The 15,458-nt window shown below is 46.0% G+C and overlaps 1 protein-coding gene across 5 annotated transcripts in view; it reads right to left on the bottom strand.

Annotated features, from left to right (window-relative positions):
- ripk2 (receptor-interacting serine-threonine kinase 2) overlaps positions 1–15,458 on the bottom strand; it is a 218,176-nt gene that overhangs the window by 177,413 nt on the left and 25,305 nt on the right. For all 5 annotated transcript variants that reach the window (XM_085992711.1, XM_085992712.1, XM_085992710.1 and 2 more), the window contains exons 2-6: positions 13,369–13,522; positions 12,026–12,181; positions 6,732–6,889; positions 3,435–3,484; positions 2,295–2,456 (exon numbers count right to left, since the gene is read on the bottom strand). In XM_085992711.1, coding sequence (XP_085848837.1) covers positions 2,295–2,456; positions 3,435–3,484; positions 6,732–6,889; positions 12,026–12,181; positions 13,369–13,522 — 680 coding nt within the window. The remainder of the gene's footprint in view (positions 1–2,294; positions 2,457–3,434; positions 3,485–6,731; positions 6,890–12,025; positions 12,182–13,368; positions 13,523–15,458) is intronic.

Consider the following 15,458-nt stretch of genomic DNA (forward strand, 5'->3'; position numbering starts at 1 on the left):
GCACCGGAAAATGTGTCACAACTGAGGTCGTTCCTCGGGCTGGTGAACTACTACCATAAGTTCTTACCAAATTTGTCTACAGTATTACACCCACTGAACACCCTACTGCAAACGGGGGCACCATGGAAGTGGAATGACGAATGTAAACGAGCTTTCCAGAAGTGCAAAGAATTGATCACATCAAAAGAGGTGTTGGCCCATTTCAACCCAGCACTACCAATTCGGTTGGCGTGTGATGCATCACCCTATGGTATTGTAGCGGTGCTGTCGCACAAATTCCCAGACGGGTTGGAGAGGCCAGTAGCCTTTGCATCTCGGTCACTAACCTCAGCCGAGCGCAACTACGCCCAGATTGACAGGGAGGCCCTCAGCCTAGTATGGGGAGTAAAAATGTTCAACCACTATCTGCACGGGCAGAAGTTCACCTTGCTGACTGACCACCAACCACTTGTCTCCATCTTTAATCCAAAGAAGGGCGTTCGGTGATGACTGCGCAACGGCTACAAAGATGGTCCCTTTTTCTAGGGGCGAACCAATATGAAATAGAGTATAAGGGCACGAAACAGCATGGAAACGCTGATGGGCTATCACGCCTGCCACTGCCTACTGCGGAGGAAGCACCGGCAGTGGACCCTGTCGAAATATTTTATTCGTCGATAATTGAACGCTTGCCAGTAACTAACGCGGATATAGAGAAGGAGACCCGAAATGATCCGACACTGTCTCGGGTATATGATTTGACGGTGAAGGGATGGCCAACACATGGCGACTCACTGTTGCCAGCATTCTCATCCAGAAGAGAACAGCTGTCAGTATGCCAGGGGACAGTGATGTGTGGACCCCGAGTGGTAATTCCACCCAAGTTAAGGGAGAGAGTGCTCAATGAGCTTCACGAAGGCCATCTGGGAGGGGTGAAAATGAAAAGTCTTGCTGGGGCTTATGTGTGGTGGCCGGGGATCGATCAACAAATCGAGGATCGAACAAAGAGCTGCTCAGGATGCCAGAAGGTCCAAAATGCACCACCACATGCCCCTCTCCACCCATGGGAGTGGCCCTCCTCTCCATGGCAACGGGTGCATATTGATTTTGCTGGTCCATTCATGGACTCAATGTTCTTAATAACAGTGGATGCGCACTCAAAATGGCCTGAGGTGATAAAAATGTCCTCCACCACTACGGAGAAAACAATTGCAGTCCTACAGACCACATTTGCCAGGAACGGCTTGCCAGAGCAGATTTGCTCTGATAACGGACCACAGGTTTGTGTCCGAAGAGTTTCGGAAATTTATGAGAAGGAATGGGGTAAGGCATTACACATCCGCCCCGTATCATCCAGCCACAAATGGATTGGCTGAGAGGTTCGTACAAACCTTTAAAAAGGCAGTAAGGGCCATGTGCGATGACGACATTCCACTACAGCATAAGGTGGACAACTTCCTGTTAGCCTACAGAAATGCGACACATGCAGTTACCAACCAGACCCCGGCCATGATGTTCTTTAACCGAAGGTTGAGATCTCGTCTGGATTTGCTCAGACCAAATGTGCGAAGAAATGTTGAGAATAAGCAATTCCAGCACATCAATGAGAAGCCGACAAGGAGCTTCGATGTAGGACAACCAGTCTTGGCCCGCGACTACCGAACAGAAAAATGGCAACCCGGAACGATATGCACACGGCAGGGGCCACTAATATACACAGTGGATGTCGGGGAGAACATTGTGAGATGCCATGTCGACCAGATCCTAGCGTCACAGGAACGAGTCAACCCCATGTCTCGCGTACCTGGTGATGAACCCGACATACCGGTAGCATCTACCTCAGAAACAGTAGCAGCGGAAACTGATGAACTGACGACAGGGGGCCAGAATCGCCTCCGCACCAAGAACAAGACACTCAGGAAAGGTGCTATCCAGAAAGGATCAGGAAGCCGCCCCAAAGACTGAATCTATAAATGGACTATTTCAGTTAATGTGCATGTTAGAAGTGTTAACTGTTATTTGAATGTTATGGTACTGTTAATCTAAAAGGGGAGGAATTGTAGTGTATGTACCTTTAAGAGAGAACTACTTTTACAGCTCCTGTATACTGTAGTACCGGCAGTGACCACACCTGTATATAAGCCTTCAGCAGGCATCTGTACTGTTAGTTTTTAGACTACCCTCATCCAGTAAACACCTGTTGATTGTTGATCTGCAGTCTCCGTCTATTTATTGAAGAACACCATACCTTAAGAGTCACGGATTCAACACAGTTATCCTTTCATTCCATATACTGCACATTTGTAACAACTTACTAATAAAGGAAGGCCGTTCATTGGGGTTTTGAGACCAGCCACTAATCATTAGCTCAAGCAGTGTTTCGCGGTTGGGGATGTCCAATGATAAACTCTCCTCACTGGTGTCGGGTCGTGAACCCTGTAGTACACTAAACATGACCTGCACTGGGTTTGTAGCATCTGAGAAAAAAAAAGAGTTGTAGATGAGAAACTTTAACTTTTACATTCAAAATGTAAAATGTTATACAAATGAAGAAATAGACAACAGATTTTTAAAAAAAGGTACAAAATCAAAACTTCCTTATAACTATCCTGTGCCCTACACTCTTGTGGCTGTGCTGACTGGACCAAAATAAATTATTTCATGCAGGCATTTTCATTTAAAATGAAGAATAATTTCATTTAAGTGACCAAAAAGATTGTTTTTACCAAGATACACTATTCAGCAATACAAAGCATTAAATGCTAATCAAAGTTGTTGGAAATAATTTGGGCATGACGTAATTCGAGGTTTACAATTTTTCCCCATACCACAAAACACAGCCCTTTGTACTCGGGAATGACGTTTTTAGAAGTAGAAAAAGACGCAACAACAACTGCCATTTACATAGCATTTTTCACGACGTCCCAAAGTGCTTCATGGCTAATGAGATTGTTTTAACGTGTTGCACCGCTGTAATGTAGGGAACTGTGGTAGCAAATTTGTGCACAGCAAGATCCCACAAGCAGCAATGAAATAAATGACCACATAATCTGTTTTGCTAATATCGGTTGAGGGATAAATGTTGGCCCAAACACCAGGAGAACTCCCCTGCTCATCTTCAAATAAATAGTGTGATGGGATCTTTTATGGGGACAGACCGGGCCTTGGCTTAACATCTCATCTGAAAGACGGCACTTCCAACAGTGAACCACTCCCTCAGTACTGCACTGAAGTGTCAACCTAGATTATGCGCTCAAGTCTCATGGAGTGGGACCTGAACTCACAATCATCTGACTTAGAGGCAAGAATGCTACCACTGATCCAAGTCTGACAATTAAACATGTTGATAAAAATGAAATGCGTTAAATTTTAATCTATCCATTAACAGGTATCAATTACAATTATACAGCATAAAGTCAACACAAGATCTGAAATCAAAACCAAGTAGAACTTACCTTCAAATGGCTGTTTTCTTGAAAGGACTTCCCACATTATTATTGCATAGCTATGAAGGGAACAAAGTAAATTTAGGCACAAATTTTATAAACTGGTAACTAACAACCACAATTTAACTTAATCATTTTGGTAGCAAGCTCTGCCTGAAGCAACTTTAAACACTCAATTACAGTAGAATATTTCTACAAATAAATCCCTTCAGAAATGCTCTGATTCTTGGAAAATGTTAAAATAATTCAGCACATTTGAAATATTTAAACAGAGAACATGAACACAGCAAATTCCAGTCCTTTAAACAGGAAGTTCACAAGTTCTGAGTGAAAAGGATATTTCCATTTATAAAAGGTATAAGGTGTTAAATTTGCTAGGAACATGATGAGAATTGGACTATTGCAATCCACTGGAACTTGCGGATTGCCCTTGGAGTTGGATAGGAATTTCCCCTAGATTTCTCCTGTAGATTTTTTTTCTCATTTGATTTTTTTGCCTCTCTATAAAGAGGTTGTGCAGATGGTGAATGTGGTTGCATCATATCTGGATGGGATGGGCTCAATAGGACTTTTCTCTTCCTCCTTCTAATATGATGCATGACCTTAACTGCACTTGGTTCAATAACATTTACTTCTGCCAGTGCAGTTCCCACTAACAATAGAAGACACAAGGGACCCCGATATTTATGGGGAGGCTGCGGTGTGTGTTTGCAGCCGGAAAACCCAGAAACGTGGAGGTCCTGCTGAATTTAACGGCAGGACCTCATTAGCATTTTCTTACTCCGTTTCCCATCCGGCAGCCGGCTAGATTGAAAGGCTGGCCAGCTGCTGGGCGGTAAAGAGACCTGTACAAGGCCACAGCCTGAGACCGTTGGGGTGGTCCCTGGCAACCAGGAAACATGGTGGGAGGGCAGGGGGGGCTTAGAGCGCAGCAACGAGAAGGGAGGGAGAGATCGCAGGAAGGGAGAGATGGGGCAGGTGTGTGTTTGGGGGGGGGGGGGGTGGTTGGCCAATCACAAGGAGGGAGAGATGAGGAGGGATTGCCAGTTGATCACAGGGAGGGAGAGATTGCAGGAAAAGATTTGCTCGAGGGGCTGGGGGGAAGCATGCCTGCTCCTCCTGGCCCACAAGCAGTGCTGGAAAAGCACTTACCTGCTGGATCCGTCAACTCATGCCTCCTTTTAGCTGCCGGGTTTCCTGAGCCCTGGGAAACCCGGCCTGCAGCCATTAAATTTAAATGGCTCCCAAAATCTGAAGAATGGAGCCTTATTAGCATATTATAATTACAGACTCACCTCTCCAGAATGGGTTACTCAGATGCCCCCAAACCCACCATGGTTAAACGGATGTAGGCGTGTTTGTGGCAAGTTGGGGGCCAGGTTTCATATATTTACCGATTTAACCCCCTCGGCACTTCCTCGCCTGTCTTAGGGAATTAAAATCCCTGACCCCAAGATGGCTGGATTATTCCAAAAGTTGTTAGAAGACATCACTATACTCCCATGGAGTGAGCCTTTGGCTTAGTGGTAGCATGCCCATCTCTGAGCCCGAAGGTACATAGCCTGAACCCCGTTCCAGACAATGGAGACCCGAGCTCTGACTCTGAATTTTGGGTTGACATCCAGTGGGATACTCGCGACTGGTGGGTGTGGATGGCCTCCTCTCATCATATGAGTCATGGGAGCCCATTAACCTGTCCCATTGTAAAAGACTAACCACCCTATTAGCTAGTACAAAGATAGTTATGACTATGGCAGGAGCGTTCACATCACGGCCTGTCAATCAGCTTGCGAATATACTCCCATACACGATACTCCCACGCTATCTTTAAACTAAGTTGGCATGTTTAAGTACAAAATATAAAGGGGTCAGCTGGGTTTGACAACACTTGCTCAGCACATGATTATATATTCAAAGATTATGCTATTATTCTAATTTACAGATTCACTGGTACACATTTTCACAGCACTAGTTTCATTCTGAAACAATTTAAATTACATTTTTGAAAATATGCCTTTAGATACAAATGTCTCAGCTTGTCAAAGGAAACAAACTACAGTACAGAACCCTTACAAAAAGCTTAAAAACATGGACCTCATGGCACAAAATGATGTAATTCCACTGAATTTCCATAACTGGGAGATTGCACCATACTGTGGAACTCACTGAACGGACATGACTCACAAATCTAAACACCAGCTGTTTTCTTTTTCTTTTTCCTTTCCCAGGAGGTTGCATGGCTGTGTGGGAGTGGGGGAGAGAATGGGGACGATGGTGCTCACCGATGCTCAAGGGCAACTAGGGTGGGCAATAAATGCTGGCCTTGCCAGCGACACCAACATCCCACGAGCGAATAAAAAAAAAATCATGGTTTCTCAAAGATATGTATAAGTGCAAACAGAATAGCAACATAAACTGAACAACCAGGTGCTCAACTCTTCTAATTGTTCTATTGCTGTACTAAAACTCTTCATTCCCTAAACAGAGTGATCAAGTTGACACATTCAGATATAGCTGAATGACTCGTACACATTCTACTATTTTCTTTTCTGTGAAGATATCCTTACTTTAAAATCCTCTTAGCCAATTTACAACCCATGCTCAGCAGAAAGCTGTTTTAACTTTTAACTCATCGTGTGCTGGTCTCACAGACTGCACAGAAAGAATAGCGAGGTATCCAAGTAGTGGGAATCCTGTTCCCACACTGCCAAGCAGTAAACAGTTAAGTATTCCACCTAGCTTAAGTTAATATTGTGTCACAGCGCCGATGAAGTCAATGGGTCACGACTTTTGCATCTTAAGTACGCCCTCGGCTGCTTTTAACGGGAGCCTCATCGATGGCCTGAATGTAGCAGGTTGGAGGCGGGATTCGATTTTCAAGATTTTAACCCCTCGCCTGATCTTGCCTTGCCCATTGCTGGGGGGGGGGGGGGGAATTAAAATCAAGGCTATTGTCTCTCAGACAATTCCATACATCACAAACATAAAGATCTGAAGGAAAGAAGAATAGCAGATAATAGTTGTCTTCTAAAGGCACACCATGTGCCAGCAGATACTTTAAAAGAAAATAAATGGTTCAGAACATAGAATACGGGGATATTAAAACAATAGTTAGACACTGCATTGCAAAACTAGGCTAATATTAGGTGGGTCTGGCAAAAGATTTTTTTCTGATCTGGGGACAGAAAGGGAGTCGTGTGTCAAATTTCATTACGGGCACTCTCATGCAAGAGATAATGATGGGAAGCTATTCAAAACAATGATTTTATTTGTTCTGTAAAGTGTAAAGATACCATCCAATTTTACCTGTACATGTCATGTTTTACATCTGCACGCTTTGCTTTGTTAGGCTCATACTGCTCTGGAGCCATGTAGATAACTGTCCCTCCTGCTGTTGGAGATTTAAGGCCTGAAGATTTACTCATAGTCAAGCGGCGCCATTTTGAGAGTCCAAAGTCTGCAATCTAAACAAACAATAAAAATCCACTACTGAATTCAGCTAAACAAATATTAAAACTTTAATGACAAAATAAATCAATCTTCTGTTTGAACAGTAGGAGATCACATTGTTACCTTGTGACTTTAGTGTACAGGCACATCAGAATGTCTGAATATCCTAAAAGGGATTTGAAGGATTTAAAATAACTATTTGATTGGATTTAAAAAATATATATTTATTCATTCATGGGATGTTGGCGTAGCTGGCAAGGCTGGGATTGCTCATCCCTTGAGAAGGTGGTGGTGAGCCGCCTTCTTGAACCACTGCAGTCTGTGTGGTGAAGGTACTCCCACAGTGCTGTTAGGGAGGGAGTTCCAGGATTTTGACCCACCAACGATGAAGGAATGGCAATATATTTCCAAGTCAGGATGGTTTGGGACTTGGTGGGGAACTTGGAGGTGAAGGTGTTCCCATGTGCCTGCTGCCCTTGTTCTTCGAGGTGGTGGTGGTAGAGGTCATGGGTTTGGGAGATACTGTTGAAGAAGCTTTGGAGAGTTGCAGTAGTTCATCATGTGGATGGTACACACTGCAGCCACGGTGCGCCGATGGTGGAGGGAGTGAATGTTTAAGGTGGTGGATGGGGTGCCAATCAAGCGGGCTGCTTTGTTCTGGATGGTGTCGAGCTTCTTGATTGTTGGTGGAGCTGCACTCATCCAGGCAAGTGGAGAGTATTCCATCACACTCCAGATTCGTGCCTTGTAGATGTTGGAAAGGCTTTAGGGAGTCAGGAGGTGAGTCACTCGCCACAGAATACCCAGCCTCTGACCTGCTCTTGTAGCCACAATAGTTATGTGGCTGGTGCAGTTAAATTTCTGGTCAATGGTGGCCCCCAGGATGTTGATGGTGCGGTATTTGGCAATGGTAATCCTGTTGAATGTCAAGGGGAGGTGGCTAGACTCTCTCTTGTTGGACTTGGTCATTGCCTGGCACTTGTGTGGCGCGAATGTTACCTGCCACTTATCAGCTGAAGCCTGAATGTTGTCCAGGTCTTGCTGCATGTGGGCACGGACTGCATCATTATCTAAGGAGTTGCGAATGGAACTGAACACTGAACAATATCTGCACTTCTTGGAGGGAAGGTCATTAATGAAGTTGAAGATGGTTGGGCTTAGGGCAATGCCCTGAGGAACTCCTGCAGCAATGTTCTGGGGCTGAGATGATTCATCTCCAACAGCCACAATCATCTTCCTTTGTGCTAGATATGACACCAGCAAGGGGATAATTTCCCCGATACCCATTGACTTCAATTTTACTAGGCCTCCTTGGTGCCACACTTAGTCAAGTGCTGCCTTGATGTCAAGGGCAGTCACTCTCATCTCACATCTGGAATTCAGCTCTTTGGTCCTTGTTTGGGCCAAGGCTGTATTGAGGTCTGGAGCCAAGTGGTCCTGGCAGAACCCAAACTGAGCATCGATGAGCAAGTCATTGGTAAGTAAGTGCTGCTTGATAGCACTGCCGACGACACCTACCATCACTTTGCTGATGATTGAGAATAGATTGATGGAGCGGTAATTGGCTGGATTGGATTTGTCCTCTTTTTGTGGGCAGGACAACCCTGGGCCATTTTCCACTTTGTCAGGGATGCCAGTGTTGTAGCTGTACTGGAACAGCTTGGCTAGAGGTGCGGCTAGTTCTGGAGTACTAATGTTGGCAGCCTTTCAGTGCCTTTCTCCAATGGCTACTCTTCATGTGTATCCCAAGGCAGCAAAAGTCAGCAGGCTATTTTAGCACTGGGGATGGGAACATTACAGCTGACCCTGGTCTTGCCCTCATCCAGTACGCGATATGTAGATATAGATGTACACACGCAAACTTTCCAGAAGATGCCACCTGCAACGTTCCCGCTAAGCTGCATAGCATAGACATTTAGAGTGTCCTGCAGGAAAAAGAAATATCAGCCAGGATTTTCAGTCCTGATCGTAATTGAACAATCCCCATTGGAAAGTGCATGATGTTGGGTAATGACAGGATTGGCCTCGTCTCTGGGCTCCCCATGGTCAAATGTCTGTTGTCACTTATTGTCTAGGGTCACACATTACAGCATGGCCACTTGGAGATCAGCTGATGTTCAGGGAGCCATACATCAGCAAGAATCACCATAGCATTTTTGTTCTGAAGTCAAAGAATAAGATCATGGTTCTCCACTTGATCACTAGCTCTATTACAGTAGAGGAAGCTTGAATACACTAACTGAGGTGATCAAACTCTCTTTCTATCCATCTTGACTAGCCAGTAGCAAAATGTTAAATCAATTTAGTGACATTAAACCAGCTGGGTAATGTTGGCATCCAGAAATAAACAAATAGTCCAGAACAGCTACACAGGGGAGGGTAAATTGCTCCCAGTATTGGCAACAATGAACTGTTGAAAACTGTGTCAGATATTCTAACTTTTAAAAGGTTATTAAAATACCCAAATTATTTAACAAGTACATCAAGGTGAAGTATTATGGATGTGGGTCCCTTACAGGCTGAGACAGGAGAAATTATAATGGGGAATAAGGAAACGGCAGAGAAATTAAACAAATATTTTTTGGGGGAATTGTCCCAGCCCTGAGGAGGCAGGTTTGGAGGTGGGACTGCTGGGAAAATGGCAGAAACTGGGAACGGGTACTGACCCCGCGCCCAACCCGCCTCCGTGCCATCTTCCCGGGAGGTGGTCCCCGAGTCGCGCAGGGACCAGTCTCCTCGAGGCGGGAAAGGGGTTACAGCCAATTAACTGCCCGTTAACAGGCAGTTTTGAGGCTTTTCCCCATTTTGGGCATTCTGCTGCGGGCTTCCTGACAGTTGCGAACCTCACCAGGGTCAGCGAGGTGAGCAGTGGGTCTGCGGGGGTGAAAGGGGTTGAAATGTAAGATGTAGAGGTGAGTGATGGGTGTAAGTGTGGATATTAAATATGAGAGGTGAGTGTAAAGTGTTAGAAAAAGTTTCCTTACCTTTGTTTCTTCCTGCAGCCTTCAACCGTTGAGGATCCAGAGGTGCCTCATCTCAACGGCAGAGATGACAGAATGGCTGCTGCATTCTAAATGCTGCAGCCATCTGCTTTCTGCTGAAGAGAGAAGTCTTGGTAAGCCTATGTGCAAGGGATCACCTTAGAACAGAGATTGTCAGTGTTTGACAGCTTCTCAAAGTTGTCAAACGCTGACAAGTCATCTGTCAAAAGATTTTCAACAGACTTTTCCTTAATTGGCCAGTAAGCTCGCAGGGCGGGCTTAACAAGTCCAATCAAGGGAAAATAGCGTGCATTCATTAGACATCGCTGGGGGCGGGACTAGAACCCGGAAGGCAGCAGTCCCGCTCCCAACTCGTCTCGGCTGGCAAAATCCAGCCCTTTGTGTCTGTCTTCATGGAAGAAGACGCAAAATACTTCCCGGAAATAGTGGCAAACCAAGGGTCTAGCAAGAATGAGGAACTAAAACAAATTAGTATTAGTAAAAAAATAATACTGGAGAAATTAATGGAACTGTAAGCGGATAAATCCCCTGGACCTGATGGCCTACATCCTAGGGTTTTGAAAGAGGTGGTTATAGAGATAGTGGATGCATTGGTTGTCATTTTCCAAAATTCCATAGATTCTAGAACGGTTCCCGTGGATTGGAAGGTAGCAAATGTAACCCTACTATTTAAGAAAGGCGGGAGAGAGAAAACAGGGAACTACAGACCAGTTAGCCTGACATCAGTAGTAGGGAAAATGCTAGAATCTATTATTAAGGACGTGGTAACAGGGCACTTAGAAAATAATAATAGGATTGCGCAGAGTCAACATGGATTTATGAAAGGGAAATCGTGTTTAACAAATCTGCAGAGTTTTTTGAGGTTGTAACTAGCAGAATAGATAAGCGGGAACCAGTGGATGTGGTGTATTTGGATTTTCAGAAAGCATTCGATAATAGCCTCTTGTGTGGCACCTTAAACAAAATTAGGGCTCATGGGATTGGGGTAATATACTAGCATGGATTGAGGATTGGCTGATGGACAGAAAACAGAGTAGGAATAAATGGGTCATTTTCGGGTTGGCAGGCTGTAACTAGTGGGGTACCACAAGGATCAGTGCTTGGGCCTCAGCTATTCACAATCTATATCAATGATTTGGATGAGGGGACCAAATGTAATATATCCAAGTTTGTTGATGATACAACTTACATTCCCACCCAGCTTTGTAAGGAGGATGCAAAGAGGCTTCAAGGGGATATAGACAGGCTACGTGAGTGGGCAAGAACATGGCAAATGGAATATAATGTGGAGAAATGTGAAGTTATCCACTTTGGTAGGAAAAATAGAAAAAGCAGAGTATTTTTTAAATGGTGGGAGATTGGAAAATGTTGGTGTTCAGGGGGACCTGGGTGTCCTTGTACACGAATCACTGAAAGTTAACATGCAGGTACAGCAAGCAATTAGGAAAGCAAATGGTATCACAGAATATGTTGGCCTTTATTACAAGAGGATTTGAGTATAAGAGTAAAGACATCTTACTGCAATTATATAGGGCCCTGGTGAGACCACACCTGGAGTATTGTGTACAGTTTTGGTCTCCTTACCTAAGGAAGGATATACTTGCCATAGAGGGAGTGCGACGAAGGTTCACCAAACTGGTTCCTGGGATGGGGGGATTGTCCTATGAGAAGAGAGTGAAGACTACGCCTATATTCTCTAGAGTTTAGAAGAATGAGAGGTGATCTCATTGAAACATATAAAATTCTTACAGGACTTGACAGGGTAGATGCAGGGAGGATGTTTCCCCTGGCTGGGGAGTCTAGAACCAGGGGTCACAGTCTCAGAATAAGGGGTCGGCCATTTAGGGCTGAGATGAGGAGAAATTTCTTCACTCAGAGGGTGGTGAATCCTTGGAATTCTGTACCACAGAGAGCTCAGTCATGGAGTATATTCAAGACAGAGATCGATAGATTTTTGGATATTAAGGGAATCAAGGGATATGGGGATAGTGCAGGAAAGTGGAGATGAGATAGAAGATCAGCCATGATCTTATTGAATGGCGGAGCAGGCTCGAGGGGCCAAATGGCCTACTCCTGCTCCTATTTCTTATGTTCTTAACTATTATAATAGCATAATACTGAATTATAATTTAACAGACCATTTCTTACCTTTACATGAAATTCACCATCTAATAGAATATTTTGTGCCTTCAGGTCATGATGCAGCAATGGTGGGTTCATGTTGTGAAGGAAATTCACTCCGAGTGCAATTTCATATAGTATGCGAAGTCGCAATGACCAAGGAATTGTTGGATAAGTATCTTTCTGCATCAGAAAAATACAAGTCTGTTTTTAGAAGAGCCCTCATCTGGAAAGGTAAATTATTGTGCAAATGACTCCGCTATAGAATTTAACATTTTAAAGTTTGTTAAAAGCAGAAGTTGTCTAGCCTGTTAACAGTTAGCCCAGCCATAAGAAGTCTCATGATTAGTTGTAAACATATAGTTGGAGGATCCAGTTTTCAAATACCATCTAACAGATGAATGTATTCCACCTCCACCAACCTTTTCTCTTGCTGGTACACAAGACTCTTTGAAGTATTTTTCACCCCTACACTTCTCAATGAGAGCTGGTGTGCAACCTGCTCCAACACTCCAACCAATGCCTGTCTCAAAGCAGCCACTGGGAGAGGCACTAGAGAAGGAGGAGTGTGGAAGTGCATTTCCTCTATGAGGAAGTATCTAGCATATACTTGGGCACTCATCATAATAGTACTACAGAGATTAGAAACTAAGAGGTGGTGGTGGGGTGGGGTGGGGTGCGGGGTGGGGGCGCGGAGAAGGTAGTACGAACCTATACCCAGCACCTCCGTAGCATAATCTGGAATACCCATACCTTAAAACATATGAGCTGTGGAAACAAAATGTTACTTCCAAGACAGAATTTTGGTACTTTATGTAAGGTCCAACAGTAACCGATGTAATGTAACACATTTTTGGAGCCATGGACAAACTCCAATTGGAAGATTACACTAAGAACTTAAAATCCACTCTTCTGTAGAATTTCAAACAAAGGTAATGACAAATATTCTGGAGAGACAAATTATTATCCAATGGAACATTAAACTAATTTGGCCATTCATGTTAACTAGGCATCTGATAATCCAGTAACCAGACTAAATCGTTCAGATCTAAATCTCCAGTTAATAGTCAAGATGGAAATCTTGCTCTGATTATGCATTTTAAAGCCAAAGTTTCCCCATAGATTAGTGTGTTATGCTGCACACATTTACTAGGCTTTCACACTTCCTACAATACAACACTGACTACACTTCAAAAGTGTTTAATTGGCTCCAAGATGCATTGGGATAGCCTGAGCTCGTGAAAGGTGCTATATAAATGCAAGTCTTTCTTTTTTTAATCATTTCTTTCCAAGGTTTGTTAAAAGAAATTACATGTTAACAATGTGCACAGAATAACTACCACAGGAACATCTTCACTTGAACACATTACCTGATGAAGAAGTTGGTCCAAAGACCCATTGCTCATATATTCCGTCACAATGCCCATGAATTCAGGTTCATTGCAAATACCATAAATTTGGATTATGTGGGAAAATCTGGCTCTGTGCAAGACCTCTGCTTCCTTCAATAGACTGCTCCTTTCCCTTAGGAAAAAAAGAAAAAGAAATATTGAAACCATTCACAGAAGCATTTCCTTTGTCGCTCAAAGGGAGATTATGAGGGAAGGGGAAGAGCCAGAGGAGTGATATATTATTGTTGCATTGATATCACACCCAAACAACACAAAGATATGTTTGTCATGCAGTGAGATGTTTCAATGCAACAGTGAAAAATAAAGTTTTCAAAAGACACTTTACTAGTTACAATGTCCCTTAAGCATACAGGATTAGAACAAACTTAAAACACACAGCACCCTGCGAATATCAAAGCTTACATGACCTACCATTTAAAAAAAAGTGGGATTCAACAAATTTGAACTAATCATGATTACAGAAGATATAACTTGCATACCTTATGATTAGAATACATTTTGTAAATCCGTAGACAAGATGCAACTGGCAGCATCCAAAGGCACCATTGCACATAGATCTGCATTTTTCCCAATAAGGATATTTGCACGGAGTGGTCTGACTCGCAAAAAGCGTGTAAATATTCCAATACAAATAATTCTATAGTATGCACCACCAACAGGTAGAATAAGTTTGATATTCCTCACAAAGGCTTGGGCCAAACTGTCATTAGGTTGAAGTTAACTTGCCAGTAGAGAAATTTTATTCAGTACATGTAGCCATCCTTGGCTGCAAAGTACACCCACCTCCGAGACAAAAGGATACTGGTTCAAGTCGCACTCTAGGGCCTGAGCTGGTAATCTAGTATCATATAATCTTCAATGCAGTACACAGGGAGTGCTGTAATGTTTTAACTGCCATCTTTCAGTTGAGACTGTGGCCACCTCCCCCACCCACCCCACCATCAGCCCACCCCCCTCCCCTCCCCACCCCACCATCAGCCCACCCCCCTCCCCTCCCCACCCCACCATCAGCCCACCCCCCCTCCCCACCCCACCATCAGCCCACCCCCCCCTCCCCACCCCACCATCAGCCCACCCCCCCTCCCCACCCCACCATCAGCCCACCCCCCCTCCCCACCCCACCATCAGCCCACCCCCCCTCCCCACCCCACCATCAGCCCACCCCCCCTCCCCACCCCACCTTCAGCCCACCCCCCCCTCCCCAGCCCACCCCACCATCAGCCCACCCCCCCCTCCCCAGCCCAGCCCAGCCCACCCCCCCTCCCCACCCCACCATCAGCCCACCCCCCCTCCCCACCCCACCATCAGCCCACCCCCCCTCCCCACCCCACCATCAGCCCACCCCCCCTCCCCACCCCACCATCAGCCCACCCCACCTCCCCACCCCACCTTCAGCCCACCCCCCCTCCCCACCCCACCCCACCATCAGCCCACCCCCCCCTCCCCACCCCACCCCAGCATCAGCCCACCCCCCCTCCCCAGCCCACCCCACCATCAGCCCACCCCCCCTCCCCAGCCCAGCCCAGCCCACGACCCCCTCCCCAGCACACCCCCCCTCCCCACCCCACCATCATCCCACCCCCCCTCCCCACCCCACCATCAGCCCAGCCCCCCTCCCCACCCCACCATCAGCCCACCCCCCCTCCCCACCCCACCATCAGCCCACCCCCCCTCCCCACCCCACCATCAGCCCACCCCCCCTCCCCACCCCACCTTCAGCCCACCCCCCCTCCCCACCCCACCCCACCATCAGCCCACCCCCCCCTCCCCACCCCACCATCAGCCCACCCCCCCTCCCCACCCCACCCCACCATCAGCCCACCCCCCCTCCCCACCCCACCCCACCATCAGCCCACCCCCCCTCCCCAGCCCACCCCACCATCAGCCCACCCCCCCCTCCCCAGCCCAGCCCAGCCCACCCCCCCCCTCCCCACCCACCATCAGCCCACCCCCCCTCCCCACCCCACCATCAGCCCACCCCCCCTCCCCACCCCACCATCAGCCCACCCCCCCTCCCCACCCCACCATCAGCCCACCCCCCCTCCCCA

This window comes from Somniosus microcephalus, chromosome 7, assembly GCF_052327205.1.
Source record: "Somniosus microcephalus isolate GS21.2 chromosome 7, FLI_Smic_1.0, whole genome shotgun sequence".
Lineage (NCBI taxonomy): Eukaryota > Metazoa > Chordata > Chondrichthyes > Squaliformes > Somniosidae > Somniosus > Somniosus microcephalus.